We start from the raw sequence: 25,414 nt of genomic DNA on the forward strand, positions 1-25,414 counted from the left end.
CATGGTGAATAATGTGATTCATTTGGACCATCCAGTGTGTTCGCCCAAACTGAACCCCACTGAAAATGTTTGGGGTTGGATGGCAAGGGAAGTCTATAGAGATGGACATCAATTCCAAACAGTGCATGATCTTATGAAGCCATTTTAACCATTTGGAATAACATTCGAGCCAAAGCAAATGTTTGAAGTTATTCGCAATGATGGCCATGCAACTCACTACTGAGACCTATTTTTGGGCATTTCCTACCCTGTTTAGGACTTTTTTGGTATGGTTTTAAACTTTTGACCAGCTAATATTTTGGCTAATTTCATAGTGTTTACATTTTCCCTATTAAATACTAAAAAAATTTTTTTTTTATTTTCCCTTTTTTTATTTTCATCTTTTGAAGCTCTACTCAAATAAATGGTTGAGTCTAACAATGTGAAATGCATATTTTTTCTTTATGTTCATTGGCCTTAAAATTTTGGCCAGCAGTGTATTTCATAAACATTGAACAAACACATTCCTAGTATTCATGATGAAACTTAGCTGAATGGACAGCAACTGTCTGTCATAGAAATGCAAGTGTAGAAGATAACATTTCAAAAGTCTTCCATCTTCAGTTTAGTGTGTGTATGGTGTTGTTTGTTCTTGGGGAGAGCACATTATGACTGGTTGGTATATTCCTGTTTCTGATTGATGGAGATACTTCCTGCAGATTCAACCAATGGTAACCAAAGAGCTGAAAAATACCTTTGGCCAAAGTCCTCTGCACTTGTGTTTCTACAACAGTTGCCATCCATTCAATTAAGTTTCATCAAAAGGATTCTGATTTTTACCTGTAGTTTTCTGAAAATAATATGTATTACGTATAAATCCAGATACATAACATTTATTCCTTAAGTAGATACTATTCAGAAATATAATAAAAGATCATAAAATAATGGTTGTTTCATTAATATATATGTATAGGCTACCAAAAATCGAAATAAAAAATACAACAACATGCCTTTTCTGTACCTCATTTCCATTAAAACCTGACATGGAAAGAGTTGATCAAACAAATGCACACAACTTACTGCCACAGAATATAGACTTGTATTCTTCAAACTGTTTAACTTATAATATTAAAAGAAACACAAAAGACTGTAATGTTCATGAAAGAAATACCAGAGAGCAAAACTCCCCATGCACGAACAACCACGTGCCCCTTAATGTATACATTCTATTATCAAAATAGTCATCGGTGGTAATGGTCTCTTTCAAGTCACCACATCTTTACTTATTTATATCACTTTGTTCTTTTCTCTAATACCTGCACCATTAATTCACAAAACTCATTGGGGACAAAATAAGTGTTTAGCAACTTCTTTTTAACCAACTGTTTGCAATTTAACTTTCAGTAAAACTAATTTTACTAAAGAAAAGTCTAAACAATTCTCAAGCCTACAGACATTTTGTATTCTTCTAGTTACATTGAGACCAAGTATTTCCAAACAAAATGTTTTGAACTGATCAAGAAAGATTTCAAACTAACACATAACACAACAACATTTAAAAAGTATTATTGACTTTGATACATACTGTTTTTGGATATCTTCAGTTACCAGATCACTGTTTTTTAGTTTTCCATTGCATCTGCTATCACTGAAAATGTTCAAATTTAAAAACAAGTGAAATATTTTCTTCAATATACAGAAAATAGAAAGAAAAAGTTAGTTAATATACATATATCCTGGTTTGCAACCATTAATAAAAGACAGCAAGTTCATAATTTCAAAACAGCACTAAATCCATGGTTGCCAGCAATATCCAATTTGTTTATATATCAAATATAGATGATTTATATACAAATATTGATTTCTTTGTTAAAACTCAAACTCATTAGATTATTAAATGGATCATACAAAAAGAGCCATACACAAAACTGTTTGGTCAATTATGAATAATTATGTTCCCAGTCTGCTCGTAATCTTATTCTAACTTGAAGAATGTACATTTATTTTGTGATGTGTAAAGACAGTTAGTCTAGACCGGAAAATCAGTAAATTGAGAGTTACTCATTTTTAGAACTTTGCTTTCTATTATAAACACTTTTCTTCTTTCACAGTTAAACAATGATTTAGGTACCATTCTCATTCATCCGGTTACTACGAAGTGGAAGGTTGATAAAACAGTTTTAATCAAGACATACTTTCACATAAACAGTTGAAAATTACATTCAAATTCAGTAACAATAACTTATAGCTCACAAACCCTAGCTCAAATTTTGTTTTTAAAATCCAACTTTTATAATATGAACAATCACTCACCTATTTAACAAAACAATTGTTTTGGAGTCTTTTGTTGTCAGTACTGTTTCTTTATTTAATGAAGAATACAGATTTTCATCTTTATCAGACATTTCAGCTGAAAAACAAACAAGTTGAACATACAGTTACATTTCATAAACACTTAATATCCATGTTGTGTGTACTAACAATATAAAGTATAAATTGTTTTATTAAAAACAAAAAGGTTAGTGAACAGTAGATTTAATATTTAAAAATAGCATCTACACAAACTTTAGCTATTATAGTCACTACATCTTACCAGCTTGTAATCTACACACTCTTTAACTGTTATAGTCACTACATCTTACCAGCTTGTAATCTACACACTCTTTAACTGTTATAGTCACTACATCTTACCAGCTTGTAATCTACACACTCTTTAACAGTTATAGCGACTACAACTTACCAACTTATAATCTACACAAACTTCATTGACTCTTATAAGGACTAAATCTTATTTCACACAAACTTATTTAATTTTATCCAGAAAAGTAATATTTATTATCTGTTGACCTAGTACTACTTTATTATTAAACCTTACTTCAGTGATATCTTCTGACAAAATTCAACACAACATCAGATACTATTAAATTTGAAACACATTCTAACAAAGTGCTAAAGAATCAACTGATTATCATACATATCCCTATGTTTCTAATGGATTATCATATGTACATTTGTTCGTGCGTATGGTGTTCTGTTAGAAATCACACAGGCGTGCGTATGGTGTTCTGTTAGAAATCACACAGGCGTGCGTATGGTGTTCTGTTAGAAATCACACAGGCGTGAGTATGGTGTTCTGTTAGAAATCACACAGGCGTGCGTATGGTGTTCTGTTAGAAATCACACAGGCGTGCGTATGGTGTTCTGTTAGAATCACACAGGCGTACGTATGGTAATGTATTAGAAACACACAGGTGTACATATGATAATCCATTATAAGCACACAGGTGTATGTATGGTAATCCATTAGAAACACACAGGTGTACATATGATAATCCATTATAAGCACACAGGTGTACATATGATAATCTATTATAAACACACAGGTGTACGTATGATAATCCATTATAAGCACACAGGTGTACATATGATAATCCATTATAAGCACACAGGTGTACATATGATAATCCATTATAAGCACACAGGTGTATGTATGGTAATCCATAACAAATACACACGGATGCATATGATAATCAGTTAATTCTTTAGCACTTTGTTAGAAAGTATGATTCAAAATCCTAGGTTTGAACACATACAAAAAATTATTCCAAACACATACCTTTGCTTCTTTCCTCATCAGCTTTAGCCTTAAGAATGTTGCATTTCATCTGATCTGGAGGGATAGGTCGAGCACCACCACTGCTAGGCCACATCTGGTTATTTTTTAGAATGCTCCCATCTTTAGTAACAGAGCTAGCAGCACTTGAACTGCTGGCATTAGACACAGATCGCTTGGACTGAGGAGAACTTGTGGAATCTAAACCTTTCATCTTGGCTGCTAAAATCTCGGATTCTGTCACAATCGAACAAAGAAATATTTTAATTACAACAAATTAATTATTTTAAAAACATTTTAAAGTACAATGCCATTATTTGACAGGGTAATCCAAACTCTAATGTTCTTTACTTACTGATTTAAGAAACTGTATTCATAAATAAGTCATTCTCTATTTGTCTATGACCCCAATGAGTATCAAACACAAACTTTATTTCAAATTTTTGTTAAATATGTAAAATAAATTGAAACTAGAAACATTCCATAGCAGTTACAGTGCAACTATACGTAGCAATAAATGGATGTATGTGTACTAGGAGACTAAGTAGCATCCAGTGCCATGCATCATTAGCCTGACAGTTTAATTTTCACAAGAATATCAAACCTCCTGGTCTACACAGAATGTTAAAACACTTTGCACCTGAGGCAGATTGTATAGTTTCAATTGTTAAAATTATAATAACAAACCTAACTGTGTTTGTATTGTCTACAAACCTGACATCGTTGCTATGGTTATATCTTCATTCTTCCCAGAAACAGGAGATACTGCATACTCATTTTTTGTATCTCCTTTTACTTCAGTACCCTTCTCCTTAGATAAGGATTTGATAAGTGTGTCCAGCCTCTCCTCTGGAGAACTGTCCACTGTTACAGTACACATTGGAGCACTGCTGGTTATAGATGTGACCATGGATAGTGAGAGAGAACCAGAAGACACTGTGGTCAGAGTTGATGCTTGGTCTTCTGAGGCTTTAGTTACTGGTGATGGTGTTGTTGTAATTGGTGGGCTGTCAGTAGCAGCAGTAACCTCTGGCATTGAAGCAACATTAGTAGTAATAGTTGGAAAAACTGCAGTGACCTCTGGTGTTGAAGCAACATTAGCAGAAACAGTTGGAAAGACTCTAAATTTCAGAGAAAGTTGAGAAGATTCAACTGATCAAACACTACAACTGCTTTTAGTTTGTTATACATAAAAACATATACCTATAAGAAGGTTTAGTCAAATGTATGTTGCAGTGTCATTCATTTGGATTTAATACATTAGACAATATTTCAGGTTGTTCAACTGTTCTATAGTGGCCATTTGAAGTTTCATCCCTATACTGCTAAAGGTGAAAGATACTTACTACAATATCCAAAATTACATTTTTTTATGAATTTAGAAATAAAATAAACCATGCTTATATTTCAGAAACAGTTAAGATAGATGTAATTCATTTCACCTTTGTAACACCACATTATCCTTACCTTTCTAAACTATATTGAAACATATCACTTTACATTTAATTCGTGCAACGTAGAATGTTGTATGTACACACATTGATAATTTTGTAAATTGTGGACAAAAAGAAATAACACACCCTCTGTAGTACATTATATCAACAACTGCTCTTTGGACAAGGACTAACATCCTCTGTAGTACATATCAACAACAGCTCTTTGGACAAGGACTAACACATCCTCTGTAGTACATATCAACAACAGCTCTTTGGACAAGGACTAACACATCCTCTGTAGTACATATCAACAACAGCTCTTTGGACAAGGACTAACACATCCTCTGTAGTACATAATATCAACAACAGCTCTTTGGACAAGGACTAACACATCCTCTGTAGTACATAATATCAACAACAGCTCTTTGGACAAGGGCTAACACATACTCTGTAGTACAACAACAGTTCTTTGGACAAGGACTAACACACACCCTCTGTAGTACATAATTTCAACAACTGTTCAAGACTAGGAAAGTTTACACTTTCTATCATGACCTAATATTTTCCTGACAATTAATATTCAATACTATACTAGTCTATTACATGTGACAAGTGAAATGTACAAATTTTAAACAAAAGACTTAATGTAACAGGACATTATTAATTAGACCACTTGTTATAGTCACACTGGCACACAATTACAACAGTAAAATAATGCTTATGTTGTATCTGTCTAAAGTTAGGGCAAAAATACCAAGTCTTGGTATTGCTCTATACTTAGTAAAAAAAAAAGTCAATTTCAAACTGTGTCTACCCATATCAGACACCTTTCAGTTAATAACTGAACAGTCACACACCTAGAAAAATAAAATCTGTACATATGGCACAATAATGAAAACATGAATTTGAACCTGCTCTTTTCAGGTAAATAACCTAACCATGACACCACAAAGATATTCATACTTGATTTTAGGATTTCATGGGTAATATATCTTTTCATTATGCTCAGGAATCCCACAAAATAGACCACACTGGCTCTAATTAGCTGACCACCAATAATATGTGAGAAAAGGTATTCTGTAAAACATTCCTTCAGTGTCAGTGATGATTTTATTTTGTACATGTTGGATTTCCTTCAATCTCTGTATTCAAACATCATACCAAAACATGAAACATAAGGACTCCTGCTAATGAAACAAACACAGCCAGTATGTAAGCATACTTGTTGAATTCCTCATGATGAAACAAACACTGCCAGTAAGTAAGCGTACTTGTTGAATTCCTCGTGATGAAACAAACACTGCCAGTAAGTAAGTGTACTTCTAAAATTCCAGAGATGCCAACTATTTCAAATGACTGAGCGTAATGATTGTAGACAGAGCCCTTTATCATCTGCAGCTACTAGGCCTGGTCAATGTCTCTAAGTTGTTTATTATTATATTATTATTATAACTATTATTATTTATTACTGCCATAGATTGCTCATTTATGACTGTGTTTTGTGTATTTAATAAATAAATTTTTAAAAATTCTTTTGAAATTCTTTTTCATATTTTGAATTCTTACTCATAAATGTCATTATCTGCATCGTTTTTATCTTCGCCTCAGCCTTTTGTTGGTGAGATGCCGATTTCGTATGTCTGGAACAATCATTTATCCCGTCATGCACCACAGAAAACATCAATGTGACAAACTGTACAAAATGCACAACTGTCACTGACTTTTGATGCAATGACTGGATATGTTGCACTATACTCTTTCCTAAATTTTTGATTCACATTTTTAGTCCTTTTAGATTTGCCAGAAACAAGACAATCTGGTGAACGAGGCCTCTTTTTTCCATCTTGTAAACAATTGCATTGGTGTTTCTATGCTGCTTAGGAAATGAAAAATACCCATCTACGCAAGCTCTGATTGGCTGACAAGCACTGATGATGTAACTACAGATTCCCCCACGTACCCAGTATGAAGAAGCACCACACTCAAACTGTTGGTAGAAGTCAAAGATACAAATATTTTTTTTATTATTTCAAGCACAAACATGATTATTGCAAGTAGCCATTTGGACTATGTCTTTTATTTATTATCAAAATTTATTTGTATCTCACTAGAAATTTTCTTTTCACCCCTTTCAAGCCCTGGGGGAACAATTTATCACTTTACTGTATAGGCCTATATAATATATAATAATTTGGGAGTTGCAACAAGTCTTAATATTTGTTTGTTTAAGCGTATAGTCGTAATATATACACCAAAATCATAATGATTATGCTAAAATCTTAATGGTTGTCATCTCTGAAATTCCTTCTAATGAAACAAAACATCAACAGTAAGTAAGCGTACTTGTAGAATTCCTTGTAAAGAAACAAAACATCAACAGTAAGTAAGCGTACTTGTAGAATTCCTTGTAAAGAAACAAAAATTACCAGTAATTAACCATACTTGTAGAATTCCTCATAAAGAAACAAACACTATCAGTAAGTAAGCGTACTTGTAGAATTCCTCGTAATGAAACAAACACCACCAGTAAGTAAGCGTACTTGTAGAATTCCTCGTAATGAAACAAACACCACCAGTAAGTAAGCATACTTGTAGAATTCCTCGTAATGAAACAAACACCACCAGTAAGTAAGCATACTTGTAGAATTCCTCGTAATGAAACAAACACCACCAGTAAGTAAGCATACTTGTAGAATTCCTCGTAATGAAACAAACACCACCAGTAAGTAAGCTGCTTGTAGAATTCCTCAGAATGAAACAAACACCACCAGTAAGTAAGCATGCTTGTAGAATTCCTCAGAATGAAACAAACACCACCAGTAAGTAAGCATACTTGTAGAATTCCTCGTAATGAAACAAACACCACCAGTAAGTAAGCATACTTGTAGAATTCCTCATAATGAAACAAACACCACCAGTAAGTAAGCGTACTTGTAGAATTCCTTGTAATGAAACAAACACCACCAGTAAGTAAGCATACTTGTAGAATTCCTCGTAATGAAACAAACACCACCAGTAAGTAAGTGTACTTGTAGAATTCCTCATAATGAAACAAACACCACCAGTAAGTAAGCTGCCTGTAGAATTGTAGAATTCTCCAGTAATGAAACAAACACCACCAATAAGTAAGCGTACTTGTAGAATTCCTCATAATGAAACAAACACCAACAACAAGTGAGCGTACTTGTAGAATTCCTGCTAGTGAAACAAACACCAACAGTAAGTGAGTGTACCTGTAGAATTCTTGATTATAAAACAAACACCAGTAAGTAAGCATACTTCTAGAATTTTGCTAATGAAACAAACACCACCAGTAAGTAAACATACTTGTAGACTTCCTCATAATGAAACAAACACCAACAGCAAGTGAGCGTACTTGTAGAATTCCTGCTAGTGAAACAAACACCAACAGTAAGTGAGTGTACTTGTAGAATTGCTGCTAGTGAAACAAACATCAACAGTACATAAACGTAGTTGTAGAATTCCTGCTAATGAAACAAACATCAACAGTAAGTAGGCATACTTATAGAATTCCTCGTATTGAAACAAACATCAACAGTAAGTAGGCATACTTATAGAATTCCTCGTATTGAAACAAACATCAACAGTAAGTAAGCGTACCTGTAGAATTCTTGATTATAAAACAAACACCACCAGTAAGTAAGCGTACTTCTAGAATTTTGCTAATGAAACAAACACCACCAGTAAGTAGGTGTACTTGCACATTCTGCTCTCCAAATTAGTCTCTGTTGCATTATTCTATTGGCCAAATGCAAAGATATATTTAAATACAAATACAGTTTCTAATTCATTATAAATTTGTATAATAGATCTTAACACTAATGGCTGTATAAGTTAAGGAGACTGAGCTACAAACCACATAACTTCAACCAATACAGATAACTCTTACCCTCAGAGAATGGCAAATCAAGAGTGCTTTTCTTGACCTACATGTCACAAGTTTTTAAAATCACTATAAATAACTCACCTATTAGTCTTTGTTTCATTACTGTCTTTTAAATTTGCAGTTTCTCTACGGCGATCATGAGTAATTCGACGAGAATATCTTTGACTTGGACGACGTTCAAACTGTACAGTACGTCTAGCTCGATTTTGGGTAGCTTGTAACTCTGTTCTACCACTGAAAAAACATTAATAATGTTTTATCAAAACTCTATCTGACAAACACCAAAATTTAAAGTAGTAGTTGGAACAGTATAAGAACAAGAATGAAACTTAAACCTACACTTACGTTTTTTAAAATAAAATTTGAAACGAATGAAATAATTAGCTAAATTAGCATGAAACATTATAGAAAAGTTATATATCGTATAAAGTGATTTATAAATTTAAAAATAGCCTTAAAGATTTTTCGTTGGGTGTCATGCCATTTAAGAAACAGCTTGCAAGTAAATATTGTTTTGCCCTTATGTCATTTGACATGTGCGTGTTCTGTTATATAGCTGAAAGGAAGTTTGCTGTAATGACATTGTGATGGTCTTGATATCTTTAATTTTCTAAATAGTTTAAGAAACAATTTGACACATATACAGAAGATGTGCTAGGCTAAAGTTAAGTATTAAATTTGTTAATCAGTTACTAAGTAATCAGTACAAATTTAGTCAGACTTTTGAAAATAACCAATTAGACAGTTAGTTAAATGCTGTAAATATGACATTTCTGTTTAAGCAACACAGGAACACAAAAATACAGTTTTCATGTAAAATCTGGTTAAGAAAGCAGCACACAGGATCACACATAAGAATTGAAATGGTTTTCAGAAGAGACCAAAAACTCAAGCACTTGAGTTCGGTTCTTCTTCAAGAGAATAAAGGGTAAATGTTGGTTAACTGTTGTATCTGACTTCTAGAAACAGAACATTTTGCCACTGTTATGTACTCTGGTTTTTACATTATACATTTTACAAAGATGTTCAAAAAAACAAATCAAACATTAGAATTATTACAGCAATGTGTATTTATGAATATTAATATTGACTGTCACCATACTAATTAATGGTCATAGACAAGAAACAGTGGTAAAGGCATGAAAAAAAAAAGATTAAAAAAGCAAAAGTACTTAGCCATTTCCACTTAATTGGAATGAGGTTATTTGCACCTTGTCAACTGAGCAACATCTGATAAAACATTTCTATCAATTGCATTAATTGTACTTCATACATTTATTATGTAATTCCTGCTTAATACTTGTATTCTAAAATATTTTTGTTTGGTTTGAGATGAACTTCAGTGAAAAGTAAAAGCATACTAAAATATGTGTGTGCATGCATACATGTAAATAGTTTATTTTCATATAGAAGATATTTAAAGATCAACCTGTTAAATAGAAAAATACAAAACAAAATTACTGAATCCATCAATTATCATACAAATTTTATCACAGTTTCTTAAACTTCAGACATTAACTTAAAAAAAAAAAAAGTTAAATTTCATATTGACAAACATGGAAGTGAAATTTTTGGCACTTCTTAACAAATATTTCTCTTTTAAAGCCTAAGGTAATTAAGCAAGAAATCAGAAAATCACCAAGGTATGGGAAAAACTATGAAACAGTTGACTCCCTTCAGTAAACGTAATCCACAAGCTGGACCTTATGGCTGTAACAACTGGAAGATTTTCATACACTAATAAAATAAAACACTGCATTAGCAGTACGTTTCACCTTGTGCTAGTGCATTTAGTCCCATGTTCAATCAACTGTAAGTTCATCAGATAATGTTAGATCTACAAGACATCAATAACTGATAACATGTACTTTTTCCTCTATAAACATGGAAAACAAATTTAAAATACCCAATAATAATTACTGTCATATTCATTTCAAACAGAACATGTGTAATGGTATCTTATTCTTTGAACAATTTATAAGCAAGAGTTGCTCTCCAACTTAGCAGTACACATTTTACAGTGACTATTTCAATACAATTAAAATATATGAACATGCTGCAGATGAGTTTGAATGGTTTCAGAAATTTATATTTTCAATATAATGCTCTGCAGGAATGTTTACAAATGAAGCTATTTTAAAACTGTTTTGATGATTATCTTTTGTCATGTGAACTCAGAAACATCAAAAACAGATACAAATAAATAAGTGGTCCCTAATTACCTGTATCTAAATCTAGATCCCATCCTGAAAAAGTTCTGCCTTGTTGATATACTTTTAACAGGTCCCTTCAGCCTAAAGAAAGCATGATGTTCCACAGAACATTTCCATAGGTGTTTACAGGCTTTGCCATTATACAAACGAAAAACAAACGTGTGTTCCTGTTCATGACCCTAGGAGCAAAACCATCGTTTAATATCTTCCTACTTCGTATCTGTATAACCACAGGTTATTAATTTCACAAATCTAAAATCTGGTCTCAACATTTATAATATCCTAATTGGACTGAGGATATTAAATGTACATACTTACAAAAAATAATTTTGGCACTCATATTTTTGTTGTCTTTACTCTGACCTTCTTAAAAGTACATGGCTTGCATTGGTCAGAAATTAATACTAATTGCCATGTAATGAATTTCAAGTGAGGCTTTTCTAAAGTTCAAGTTTTGTTGTTTATCTTGATAAAATTAATACTTAATTAATTTCAAACACTCATACAATCAAAGTGACTACCAGCATCTTTCTGTAAACATAACTTTTTCAAATGACTTCACAGAACTTTGAGACATTTTTAATTTAAATTATTTTGCAAATATCTAAAAAATCAACTTGGACTACCAGTGGAGCTGTTTAATAAACAAAAACTCATTTTATTAGCGTATATTTTAAGTTTTATGACCCCACAATTTTTTATTAAATTTATTAAATAATTTTTCCTAGTGAAACAAAACTACAGAAATGATTACTTCTGACTAAAGATTTCAGTTATCGTCACTTACCTCATCATCATCCTCAACCACAACTAAGGTCAGTTTTTTACTCTTGAAATCCAGTCTTGTTATTTTAGGCCAAAAAAATAAACCAATTTTTGTAGAGTTTTCAAAAACAAGTATACCTGTAGGTGTTAGGCCTAATGAGTATTCATTCCCATCTTTACCCTATAAATAAACAGTTTCATGTATTAATGATGTCACACACATGAAACATTATTAATCTTCATAAAATTGCACATTATATACTCATAAATATATCGTACGTGTAGAAGTCAACTGATTTGACACAATCAGTAGCTTGTGTGAATTTCAATATTTCATACAATAAATTGTATTAATTAAACCAGTTCATAATCCCTTATCAACAACTGTTTTATTTATGTATAACATTCCATCTATTTGCAAATGTAATTTTGTAAAGTTGTTACTCAGTAGAGACAAAAGGAATTGCTTTATGTTTTCACAATTCTGTTGTGAGAGATAAAAAAACTATTACTTCTTTGTGCAAAGTGTAATAAGAATAAATTTTAAAACCAAAAAGTTATTATTTTACAAACTGTGTTAAATGCACTTATATTTGATTTTGATCACTAACATAATAAAATGATGAAATTTAAATTCATATATAGGCAGTGAGATAAGTTTTTAAAAACAATGCTTCATCACACAAACTCTGGAGGTTAGTATGTAAATATCTTACTTTCTTATTTCATATCTTCAAATTCGTAAAAGTTTTTTTTTTCCAAAATTCAATTTGGAACTTCCTAAATCTAGTTGAAGCCACATTAGACTTATTTTCAAGTGTTAAATTTTTGTATCTTAATTAGCTAAGTAACTTATCTGCTGTCTCATGTAATACCAGACTTACAGAGGAACAACTTATGACTTACACGAAATAAGGATATTTACATGTTTTGGTGCCTGCTTTCTAATTGATCAATTACAGTGAAAATGTATAGCATGACTCTCAAGAGAAAGACTCGCATTAACTTCTGAGTGAAACAGTTTGTTTTTCTGAGAAAGCCAAGATCTGTTGTGGAAATCCCATTTTTGATTAACTGTATTTCTACCTGCTCATTACATGTGTTACAGTTTACTACTTCTCATTGCTTTACAATTTATTTTATTTAACATTTCATTCAAATAATTGATTACAAATAAGTCTAATCTTCTTGATTTCAGCTTGATTTGGTCATTTCTAAAGATATTTCTAAACTAGCAATATAACAGACATCCCAGATATAACAGTTAAAATTGTTTTTTCAATCCTAAATTGTTGTACTGCACATTGTCCCACTGACAAGAAAGGTTTAAGTTAACTTATCAATTTAAATTATTTCATGGACTGTAATAAGGTTAACTGTGTTGTACTCTTGGTTTCACTCACAGCTACTTATATTGTCCACTATAAAAGTAATTGTTGAGCATTTAAGTCATGCTAAGAGCCACTCAACAATAACATGTGGTAAATCTACATTTTTACTGTTTAAGTTGGATCACATTTTGAAATATGAATGACAGTGCAATTTATTCCTAACAGTTTACTGTAGAATAACCTGCTTACAAATTTTTTTTTTTTCATCAACACTATTCATGTCTGTTCTCCTGTAATTTCAAAAGTGAGTGTTGAGCTTTGCCTGTGTCAATGGCTTTTCAAATACAGCATGGCAAATGGCCTCCAGAAATACAAGACAGACAACTGTTAGGACAAACACCATGGTTTGCAATACATGCAAGGTTAAACAGAAAGATACTTGTTCATGTAAATACATAAACAACTTACATGTATTCAATGTTGTCAGACAGTTATTAGTCCCTGTCTAACAATTTATGAAAAACATAGCTCAATAAGCAAGTTTTGAAGGAATAATGAATATTCACTTCCAACCAGTTCCTTTCTTTCATTAAAGCCATCTTACCCTAGGTAAAATTGATTATATTTATAGCTGGGAAAAAAATTGGCATAAAGATAAATTTGCCCTTTAATTTGGGCATACAAGGTAAACATGAACAACGGACATTGTTGCAGATATTTACTTAACTATTAGCCATTAAAAACACACCTCACGTTCATAAAATGTGTACAAAGGTGAATGCACGAAAACCATCACATACAATTGTACCAACAGAATTGGTAACAGCTAATATTCTAATTACTTAACAGATGTAATATTTGAAAACAGCAAATCAGAAACACACACTTTGTCTTTTGTATACAAAAAATATATACACATATACATAGTACCAAACTAATGTTGATTACTTTGATGAGCCCTGAAACTTGACTAAATCTAAATTAGTTGAAAATAATAAGAAATCAAAATAATTGAAAACAGTAACAAATGGAAACCGTAATTTCAAATAACAGATTAAACATAATTTTTGTTAACAGATTACTTTACACGACATCAACAGATGTAACAGATTATCATAGGTAAATGAATGCATCCATTAATCAAGCTAATTAACCAGCTCTATGTGGCATCCATCATGGCTTTCCTTAATTCATTTTAGGATATAATCTATGCAATTAGATAGTGATTGATTTATTTTAGAGCAAAGCAACATTGGGCTATCTGTTGTATCCACTGTGGGGACAAACCCACAGATTTTAGAGCTGTAAGTCCATAAACATACCACTGTCTCACCACAGGACATGCTATTAGATTCCTCACAAATTACTAAAGTGAACAAAAACTTGAGATCTTGCATTTATGACTTTACTTCCTTATTTGGTTAGTAGTGTCCTAGTTATGATATAACTGAGTAAATATCCAATATATTACAATTAAAAATACATACAAGAAAATTTTCATAAAACTTCTATTCATTGTACTATAGTTCCTCAATTCACTTCACTATGTTGAAAAAAAAGAAAAGAAAAAATACATACCAGTACAGTGTGCATGTCAACACCATACATTTCTAACCACTTGGCTTTACTGAGGTAATTAAGTTCTGACTGAGCTGGTGTTTGATCCCTAAAATATTAAAATATCCACACTACACTGTTACCATAACATCAACAACCTATAGTTTATATTAAACTCTAACAATAAATAAGTTAACCAAACTTGAAGTTTTTTTATGATACATCCATATTACTATATCCCTTCTTTAAAAAAACAATTGCAAATTTAAATTGAACATTAAAAGAACTCACACAAAATTAAAGTTTACTATTACAATTAATTAAAGCATCCATTTTCATAATTAGTCCTTTATCATGGCTGAATTTTTTAAGCAAGCTTTAAATTTATTGGGCTAAATTTCAAATTACAGTGCATCTTACAAGTCTTTGGGAGGGTCATTAATCTAGAGTTACGATTGAGAAAACAAACACTGTATAAATCTTAACATGTTAAAAACTATAAAATAACACATGTGTTACTTCAGATTTTAAACCAAATGACTTACTTGCACATTTTGTACTGGTTCAATATGTCTAGTTCCATTTCTTCAGTTTGTTCAGGCACAAAACGAAACTCTGAAATGAAGCCAGGTGTGTGAACTTCTGGATCATAGTCTCCAAGTTCAGCTGGTGTGGAATTAAACACATTTTAAGAGACTAAAAGTCACATGCATCCTTAACATGTATTTTTCAAGCAGAATGCAGCACATTGTGTGTTACACACACTTCACACCGCACAAATATCACTAATAGCTAAAATGTTGTTAACTTAGTATGTATAATGTGATGCTAACTTATAAAAAGAAATAATTACCATAATGTAGCTACACTAGTATTAAGCCCATGAAGAGAGACAAGTAGGAATGTGTGTGTGTTATGTATACAAAGGAAAACAAGTCATACAGTTCCATGATCAAAACTGCTTTCCAAACATCTTTTACCGATTTTGATTAGTCGAGATAAACCAGGTAGATTAAGTGGCCACTAGGGTAAGAAAACTTGAAGGAATTATAAAATTGGTTAAAAACGTGGACAGGGGCAAAGTTAAATATACAATCAAGTAAAAGATAACAAACCATAAACAGATAAAAAAGAGTCACTCTTGTATCACTAGGTAAAAACAAATTCTCACAGAGAATTTAACCAACTTTCTCTGGTCATTCTAGAAACAATTACCTCTAACTGCTTTTGAAATAGTAGCTCTTTTAAGATTACTTGGTGGCTTTCACACAAGTCAGACTGGAACAAATACATATATAGTGTCTGACCACATTCTTATCATTCTTTATAACTAAAAGAATTAAACACCACAATACTTATTACAGTTAGCATTTCACACCTAACAAACACCAGAAAGGTTCAAAATAATTTCACTTCACCTTTGGATAAACTACTTTTTAAGACTGATGACACACAGAATCAAACATATATTTACATATTATGAAGTACAAATATAGCTAAGCAACAGCCTTAACAGCCATAGCATTAGTCCTGTATAAGACAGGTTGCTTTTAAACTATTTTAGAGGTTATAACACTGACACTGATAATTCTGTAATAATCAAACATGAATCACAAGTTGACCTAAATGTTTTAGTACACTTATTTGTAGATTATGACACTGTACTTGTGTTTTGAGAAGGTTTACCAGCAAAAGGTCCCAATACAGCTATATTTGTGTAAATATGTAAAAGCCTCAGTTAAATTTAAAGCCAACTAGTTTCAGAGATGGTCTGTTTGCAGAGCTGTGACTACTTTCCCCTTACATATTATACTACAATATACCTAAAAAAAATTATAAGCATTGTTCAGTGTGTTTCTCAAAGCATTCACCTTTTCAGAAGACCTTAGTCAAGTTCTTAATTAAAAGTTAAACTATTCCTGTCTATATATGATACTGAACTATAGGCATCTTTAATTCCAAAGACAGATAATATAAACTACATTAAAATATCTTTTGATGACATTCAAGGATTCAGGTAAAATACACCCAAAGTCACCTGTACTTTAACTCTTTCACTGCTAGATTTATATTTAGATACATGAAAACAAAGTGACATGTTCTAATATTTTATTATTGTACCATACTTGGAACTTGTTAATATTGTGCTTTTCAAAGTTAAAATAAAGGTTTAATAGCATGCCTCATACACGTGGCCATCACATTTATTCAACAGTTTCTCACTCAGAAACAAAGTTGAGGTACACATACAAACCTATCACTTAAGAATATTATAATAAATCAAATCAATTTTCTAACCTGATTTAAAACAAACTCTCAAAGTATCAGTGTCTTATAAAACATATCATTAATAATTTTAAACGCACGTAACAATTCAACTTAATTAAAACATCCTAAATCTATGTTAATATGGAAAGAGATGTTTCTCCACAAAAAATTAATATCAGTAATCGTTCTCAATAATTCATTCTTTTAACACGAGATGGCGTTTTCCACATTGTCTGGCACAACTATTATTTCTATTTTTTTTAAACAAATTATAGGTAGTAGTTACTGCACCTTCAGATTACATGGGATTCAACTGCTTGGTGTGGAATACACAACCACATTTACTAAGTTGAAATCTATGAAAAACTGTGTATCACTGGGTGTTTGTGATGTGCAAAAAACAAAGTTCACCTTCAAATATTTAATATTTTCGTCATAACATACTGCAATGTCGAATTTCACTTACACTGTAGAGCATAGGCGGCCAACTCGACGGCGGTCTGGTAGGGACAGGGTAATTTGCCCGACAGAATGTCCTGCTTTAGCTGAAGGAAGAACAAGTACCTGTGGGGTCAGAAGGTCAGCGTGGGAGCGTTAAACGAAGCGTGTCGTGTGAACAAAACAGACATCTAAGTTTTATCTATACACTGTACCGTCGTTGATATACTTGGTTACTCTCGTTTGTTACATGCGTAATAAAATAGTTCACATCATTTGGAAAAAAAAAAAATTTAGCTGTTAGAAGTGTCCAATAACACCTAAAGAAAAATCACTGAATTTTTATACTCGTCATATTATATATCTGGTCCAATTCGACATTTTATATTTACCACACTTTTCTGAATTTTTATGAATAGAAAGAAAGTTACCTTGTGAGCTCTTCTCGGAGAATATTTGGTTCGGAAGAATAAAACTTAACACGAAGTCGAAATGTGTACGGCGGTCCAACTTGTAAAAAAAAAATAAAAAAAAATTGGTGTATAAATATTTTTACACAACCTGTTTGGGAAAAACAACTGCTCCAAAAGACAAGTATCTGTGTACGTATTAATTTCTCGAATGCATGCCACCTTTACTAATAAAACATAACATACACAAGTTTGTGCAAAATAACGAAATTATACGTACGTTTTGATGGAGGAGAATTTCCCAGTTTCAAATGCAAAATATTTTTTGCAACAGTTGAAGAAATTTTGCAAATTTAAAATTTTTAGTCCGTATGAAACACGTCATTCACTTGTACCCCTTGTTTTATCTCCGAATTAGTTATAATATCAGTATAGTAACAGCCCAACTTCCGACGGAAGTAACTATATGTATATAACACATCCGGAAGCTATTATCTCTATTGTCATATATACATACTTATACAGTTGAACTAAACGTTAGAATGTCTATTTTGTTGATAGATGGTCATTCAGACAGTTCAAATTTATATGGATATTGGTGAAACTTGTTTTGCATTTTCCCTAAAATGTTTGTTATAGATAGCTAGCTATTCAGAAATGTCAGTTAGTGAACTGAGAAAGTTAGTCCCAAACCTTGTCAATAAATAATATTCTATGCTAAAATCTGTCACATATTACTATTTTTTTTAATGAAGTTTACTTTTTTGTTCTTGAGAATGTTACTTGGTTCCAATGTGATCATGTTTTTACATCACTCATTTACTTAACAACGATTTTTTCTTCTGACGCTCTCTTGTTTTTTACTTGTATGCCAGTTGAAACAATAGAGAATCGTGTATGGCCCTCACTAGCTGCGACGAACATGACCTACCCACAGCAGACGAAGCCAAGATATGTATCACCCAGGCGTGAAGTATAGCTGCAAGAAACATGTTTGGTTTCCTTCGTTAAGCCTTATCCTCAAAAACGCTTACGTGTGCATAAATACATACTGCAATACTGCAGATGTCTGATGAAAAGTGTTCGAGTACCTAGGCCTAAATATATCACACAACTGCCGGTGGCACAGCACTTTGAAACAAAGGTGTATTTAAAGTTTGACCCACTCTAGCCCCTAACTAAATACGCTACTGGATATATTATCAGTGCTTACAGATTACACGATCTGAGAAACTGGGGTCAAACTCAAGTGTTTTTACCCTAATTTCTATATATCACCTTGTGGAAGATATCGATGTATCGTTGAGTAAAGGTAGTGACATCTTTCTAGCCTTTATAAATTATGATCTACTCGACAAAATGGGCAACTTTAAACAATCTCGATGACAAATTTCTCATGACAATTCATCATTTTAGGAAAGAAGCAATTTAATATTTCCGGAAAAAGCTCTGCGAAAATTATAAACACATCGAACAAAAAACATTTGAATAAAATTATATATAAACCATTAAACAGACACAAACTAAGATGCATCAAAACCTATTTTAGCTTATTACATCAGCACGAAATCTGACTTTTGCTTATTTTAGAAAATTAAACTCTTAATGAAATATAATGTTTTATCTTAATCATTTTGTACTCATCGTGTTCTCGATACATAGAACTTCACTAACGTACATCATTTCCAACAGGTATTGCATTTACGAAATGTAGGTAAAAGTCAAATATTTGGATTTTTTTTTTCTTTCTTGGTAACGTTTTTGACATATTCAAATACTTCAAATTGAAAGTTATCTTAGAATATTTAGGAAAGTTCTCTCCCAGGTATTTTTAAGAATAATTTTTGACAATTTACATTAAAATAACTAGCTTGTTGTATACAGCAAAACCAATAGTATTAGGTTCTTTGAGGGCTGCGAATTACAGATGTCATGGCAAGCACATTATTTTCAATAATTATAAGCACAAAATTTTACCAGGTAAGATATTTATGAATTAATTATGAAATCGGACGTAGATCGAAATAATCTGTGTTGGTTAGACTGATATTTAAAATAAAAATAAAAATGTATAAGTAATATAACATTACAAAGTTTCTGAAGGGCAATGTAATAAAAACCAGGTAGTCTGAAGAACCAAACATATCTGTAAATTCATTTTAATTTTTCCTACGTTGTTTGTAACGAGGGAATTTGATAGTTACATCGTTCGTTGGTAACCAGCTAGTTTGATAGTTACATCGTTCGCTGGTAACCAGGTTGTTTGAAGAAACAAAAATACCTGCAAACTCATTTCATATCATATAAAGAGAATTACATGAAGTTATAAGGCTAAAGAAATTATATATAATACCAACTTACTTTTAACCTGTTTTCTGATCGTTTTTGTTGGATCCAACCAATGCTGAAAACAAATAAACAAAAATAAAGTTATGAGTGAAATTAATGATCGCCCGAGTGCACACGAGTAACAGTCGTCAGAGGAATCGCTAGGCACTGGTACACGGGGTCCGTGCCCCAAACTCCCAGTCAGTATAGTGAACAGTACACGGGGTCCGTGCCCCAAACTCCCAGTCAGTATAGTGAACAATCAGAATAGAAAAGCATGATCTTTTCATATTGAAATGACGAAAATTTCCATGCCGCCTATCGGCCCGAACCACGAATCTTTTAAGCCCCTAGCGACGCCTCTCGACATGATGATCATAAAAAAAATTATAATAAAACTCCAAATTGTAATTTGCATTTGTAAAAGATGAAACAAAGTGAAATACTTTAAATGTGGTTAAGAGACGTAACTAATTGCAACATGATTGACTCGTATATATGGGAGTTCGTTTGGCGTCGTAGGCGTGAGTAATTCAAACAAATATTGAAGAATATTTCTGAACTTCCGTATTTAATTTACTACATTGTCACTAGATACTTTGTACTGTCTTTATGTTTTACAAGTATTTTAAATACATAGGTATATATGTAATACTAAAAGTACTTACTCTAATTTGCTTACAAAAGAAACAACTTTTCATTTCTCCAAATTTTAATTCATTTCCGAAACCGGTATTAAAAACTACATTTTTTTAGCGCAGTGAATTGGAAAGATCCCCAAATATGTTGTACCAACCTCGAATCTAATGCTTTAAGTTAGTAATTCGACCACGTTACTTTCTGGCCATTTGTCGCCCATCATATACTTTATACTGCAAGTAAATAAGTAAATTGCATATAGAATTAACTTTTTAAACAACATATACAAATATACGTTCTGAGTTCAGTTACTTTTATAACCATCCCACTTACCACTCCCACTTCCCTATCCCCACTCATTAATTTTTTGTTATAATTTTGACAATTCACAGATATCAATGGATTAATTAAAACTTCCGTTCCAAATTTACTTTTACATTAAAAAATGTATATACTACTGTATTTTAGGTTACCTTTCAAATAAATTACAATTTGAATAAGGTTCTACATAATTAATATCAACGCCACCTACCGATACGTGGTTGGCATCAGTGAACTGGAGGCCAAAATAATCCTTTTCTATAAGATCCAGGTGGTACCAAACTTGCTCGTATAATTCTGATCCCACGGATTTTTTCTACAAATACAATTGAATATTTTTTACAGTTCCGTCTAGTTAACAAGTTATTTATTTTTTATATTGCTTAAAAGTTCCCACTTCTAACATTTTATGCAATAACGTTAACACGTACTCTGATCAGTAAACTGTTAGGTTTAATTCAGGTAAAAACTTGATGTTTTCAATTATTGGCCTTTCCTAACACCAGGATAAATCACTGTTGTGTGTTTTTGGAATTTCGCACAAAGTTACTCGAGGGCTATCTGTGCTAGCCGTCCCTAATTTAGCAGTGTAAGGCTAGAGGAAAGGCAGCTGGTCATCACCAACTACCGCCAACTCTTGGGCTACTCTTTTACAAACGAATAGTGATTGACCATCACATTATAAGATCCCCACGGCTGAAAGGGCGAGCATGTTTAGCGCGACGGGGATGCAAACCCGCGACCCTCAGATTACGAGTCGCACGCCTTAACACGCTGAAACCTTACTCCAACTTCAATGAAATGTCGTATTTACCGATTTACACAAAAACTTAGTTCGACTCGTAATCCGAGGGTCGAGGGTTCGAATTCCGATCGAACCAAACATGCATGCTCTTTCAACCGTGGGGACGTTATAATGTTACAGTCAATCCTACTATTCATTGGTAAAAGAGTTGCCCATTAGTTGGCGGTGGGTGGTGATGATTAGCTGCCTTCCCTCTAGTCTTACATTACTAAATTAGGGACAGCTAGCGCAGATAGCACTTGAGTAGCTTTGCGCGAAATTCAATATAACAATATAACAAAAACTTAGCTTACAAGGAAAAATTTACAAGGTACGAAATTACGTAAACCTCATTTAGTTTCTTACATCCTTATCAGTGATAATGCAGTTATATTCATTACTACTCGTGTTCGTTAATTGTTTATAAATTTTGTTAAGAAACGTTCATACTCAAGCTTGACTTTTCGTCTACAATGATATTTTGTTACTTATATATTAGTCATAAATTTCACCTACGTAATTTGGTCACACACACACACACACACACACACACATATATATATATATATATATATAGCTTGGTGAAATAGGTTTAAAGTTAGCAAAACCTTAATGTTGGTACAATAAAAAGTTACCAGTTTTTCAAATACCCGCATTAATTTAATTTTCTTGAATACAAAAAAATAACGAGCATTTCGAACACCACACAAGTTTTGCACACACTAATCACGGTGTTATTACCACATTTGTGTAACGGCGTGTATTCTCTCTAGTTCATTTTTAGCCAATAAGAGTTGTTTAAAGTTGAAAAAATCCGTTATACAGTTATACTGTATAAAGGACAATGTTAGATAGTGTTTTCCTTCCTTCTTTCTTTCATTAAATCCCTAACGACCTTATTATAAGTTAACTGCATAACCTGCTTTGTGGATGGTAATAACCGACTCATTTAGCTAATTAAAAGAAAGCCTAATAATAACTGGAGATGTGACCTGTTAAAGGATGTTTTTATCCTCATTCCTGAATAAAAACAAAAACAACATACAATCAAATAGTCCGTATACAGTGTTGGACAGTTTTCAATTGTCATCCAAAACATACGTTAATCGAACATGCTAACTTTCAGTGACGGGTGCTAGCACTCAGACACGTACATTATGTTTCTAAAAAGTTGATGTGTTACGATACTGTGTTTATTCGAATATTGGTGATGTGTTGTTCTTACGAAAATCTGTGAATATTTGAGGTGATATGCAATTGTTAAATTAACGATTAGTTACTTTAACCTGTCATGATCATGTCAAGCGCCTATCAAATCATCGCTTGAGAGACCATGCTAACAGCAAAGTTTGCTAAGCCTATCAAGCACGAAAGTTGACTTTGGTGACATAAAAATTCTCTGTAGCACAGATTTGCAAAAATGTTTAAAATGTTGTAAATTAATTTCAAAACGAAATCATAAATGATTAATCAAATCTGTCGTGAATTCGCTATTCACACTTCATTCAGTTACTAAACTGGGAATGAGCATGATGAACCTGCATTATTTCATTTTAACTAATTTTTATATTTTGTAATAAAAATTTATGTTATCAAACGTCAGGCAAAATTTTGAATACAATAAATTTTAAACGAATTAGTTTTTTATATAAACAGTGATTTGAAAAAGTAGTGCTTCTTCATGAATAATTTATTTCGAAATTTAGAGATAAAGTTCAGTGAAATGCCATCTACAGGCCATCCAGAACACGGTCAACCTGCGCTATAAACGAAACAAGGTGTAGTTAGCGCCCTCGTACGAAGGTTATTATCATTCAAGAGGTCAAAAAACAGCAACATCTGTTTGTAACATTACATTAAAACTCACTACAGTTTTGTAAAATGAAGAAAATAAAGTAAAAATGAGTCAAATATATAATACGTTTATTGCAAAATTTATCGTGGTTCTTAATAAATAGATATGATAAAACCACACGAGATCTTACAGAACTACACGTAAAATGTCAAAACAATCACTCTAGCAATTATCGTGTTCTCCCTTTAAACTGAGGTGTATTACACCTTTACAGCCGTTTGCTGAATCAATATAAAATATTGACATTTTAGTCACAAGTAAAATAACCACACTAGTCTTGAAATATCAAAGGGTTGTGTTTACCTGCATTTGGTATTTTCTAGTATATTTTTGTCTGAAGCGCTTGCCCAGAAAACGCCTTACAATATATATTTACCTTTCTGTAGTTACTATTTTCTGGCATTTTTGTCAACAGTACTTGCCTAGAATAACGCCTCACAATATCTATTTACATCCTTAGTTTCTATTTTCTGGTATATCTTTTTGTCTACAGTAATTGCACAAACATTACAAAGCCTTACGGGTTGTATTTACGCCCTCTAGTTACCCTTTTCTCCATCAAGTACTTCCCCAAAATGATATTTTTCTGACATTATCTAGGATTAGGTATTTTCAGCAGGCTAAACGGTTGAGGCTCTTCTGGCCCTAATTTAAAACTACTATTTGTGAACAAGTCGCAAGACAGCTGGTTACAGCAATGACATGCGTATTGACAGAATACAAATAAACATAAGAAAAATCAAGGTTTCAATTACCCCATTAATTACTGGTTCGATACATTATGTATTTTACAGAAAAAACTAGTTCTTTAACATACAGCGAGTGACATAAAAACTTGATAGCGTACGGATGAGAGTTGTGGTCGGTTTCGACGGTAAGTTAACGTCCCACAGATGTACGATAACAGCTAAACATTGATGTTCCCCAGTAAACAACAGGTAGGTTGTAAAACAGCCACTGCCCACTAAGAGTTATTTTCATCTTACCGATTAACCCTAGTGAAACATCACTTTACGATACTAGAGAACTACGATCAGTATCTTTATATGAGTTGGGAAGCTAAACTGGCATGATTTCCGGTATCAGTCAATTAATCCTGAAAGATACTTATACCCTCTCTTGGAAAAAGGCTTAGAAACTTTTTTACCGCTCAACGTTTAATGGTCACTTTCAAACTATATGCAACTCCATATTCACACTTGTCAGGCTTAGCTGCATATCTTCCATTTCCTCTTTGTCGCGGGAGGTGCACATCTGACCTTGTGTACTCTGAAGTTCAGGGTTGAACGTTACTCGGGGGACGGGGACATTCGTTTGCCATAATTTGAATGAATAATGTAGAAAAAACCCACCAGAAATGATTTAAATTGTTTTGAATTTCGTGCAAAGCAACTTGAGGGCTATCTGCGCTAGCCGTCCTTAATTTTGCAGTGCAAGACTAGAGGTAAGGCAGCTAGTCATCACCACCCACCGCCAACTCTTGGGCTACTCTTTTATCAACGAATAGTGGGATTGACTGTCACTATATAACGCTCCCACGGCTGAAAGGGCGAACATGTTTAGTGTGACG

At 32.5% G+C, this 25,414-nt stretch overlaps 1 protein-coding gene across 6 annotated transcripts in view; it reads right to left on the reverse strand.

The window, feature by feature from the left end:
* Nucleotides 1–25,414, reverse strand: part of LOC143252459 (uncharacterized) — a 58,923-nt gene that overhangs the window by 11,068 nt on the left and 22,441 nt on the right. For 3 of the 6 annotated variants that reach the window (XM_076504620.1, XM_076504616.1, XM_076504618.1), the window contains 13 exons: nucleotides 21,417–21,521; nucleotides 20,279–20,321; nucleotides 17,939–18,017; nucleotides 17,536–17,633; nucleotides 15,347–15,467; nucleotides 14,823–14,910; nucleotides 11,936–12,094; nucleotides 11,158–11,327; nucleotides 9,017–9,169; nucleotides 4,307–4,713; nucleotides 3,596–3,829; nucleotides 2,293–2,389; nucleotides 1,563–1,627 (listed from right to left, as the gene is read on the reverse strand). In XM_076504620.1, coding sequence (XP_076360735.1) covers nucleotides 1,563–1,627; nucleotides 2,293–2,389; nucleotides 3,596–3,829; nucleotides 4,307–4,713; nucleotides 9,017–9,169; nucleotides 11,158–11,327; nucleotides 11,936–12,094; nucleotides 14,823–14,910; nucleotides 15,347–15,467; nucleotides 17,536–17,633; nucleotides 17,939–18,017; nucleotides 20,279–20,321; nucleotides 21,417–21,521 — 1,819 coding nt within the window. Of the gene's footprint in view, nucleotides 1–1,562; nucleotides 1,628–2,292; nucleotides 2,390–3,595; nucleotides 3,830–4,306; nucleotides 4,714–9,016; nucleotides 9,170–11,157; nucleotides 11,328–11,935; nucleotides 12,095–14,822; nucleotides 14,911–15,346; nucleotides 15,468–17,535; nucleotides 17,634–17,938; nucleotides 18,018–18,848; nucleotides 19,087–20,278; nucleotides 20,322–21,416; nucleotides 21,522–25,414 lie in introns of those variants that run through there. The other 3 variants (XM_076504621.1, XM_076504617.1, XM_076504619.1) reach the window with 2 other exon arrangements.

The sequence above is a fragment of the Tachypleus tridentatus genome, chromosome 6 (assembly GCF_004210375.1).
Source record: "Tachypleus tridentatus isolate NWPU-2018 chromosome 6, ASM421037v1, whole genome shotgun sequence".
In the NCBI taxonomy this organism is placed as follows: Eukaryota; Metazoa; Arthropoda; class Merostomata; order Xiphosura; family Limulidae; genus Tachypleus; species Tachypleus tridentatus.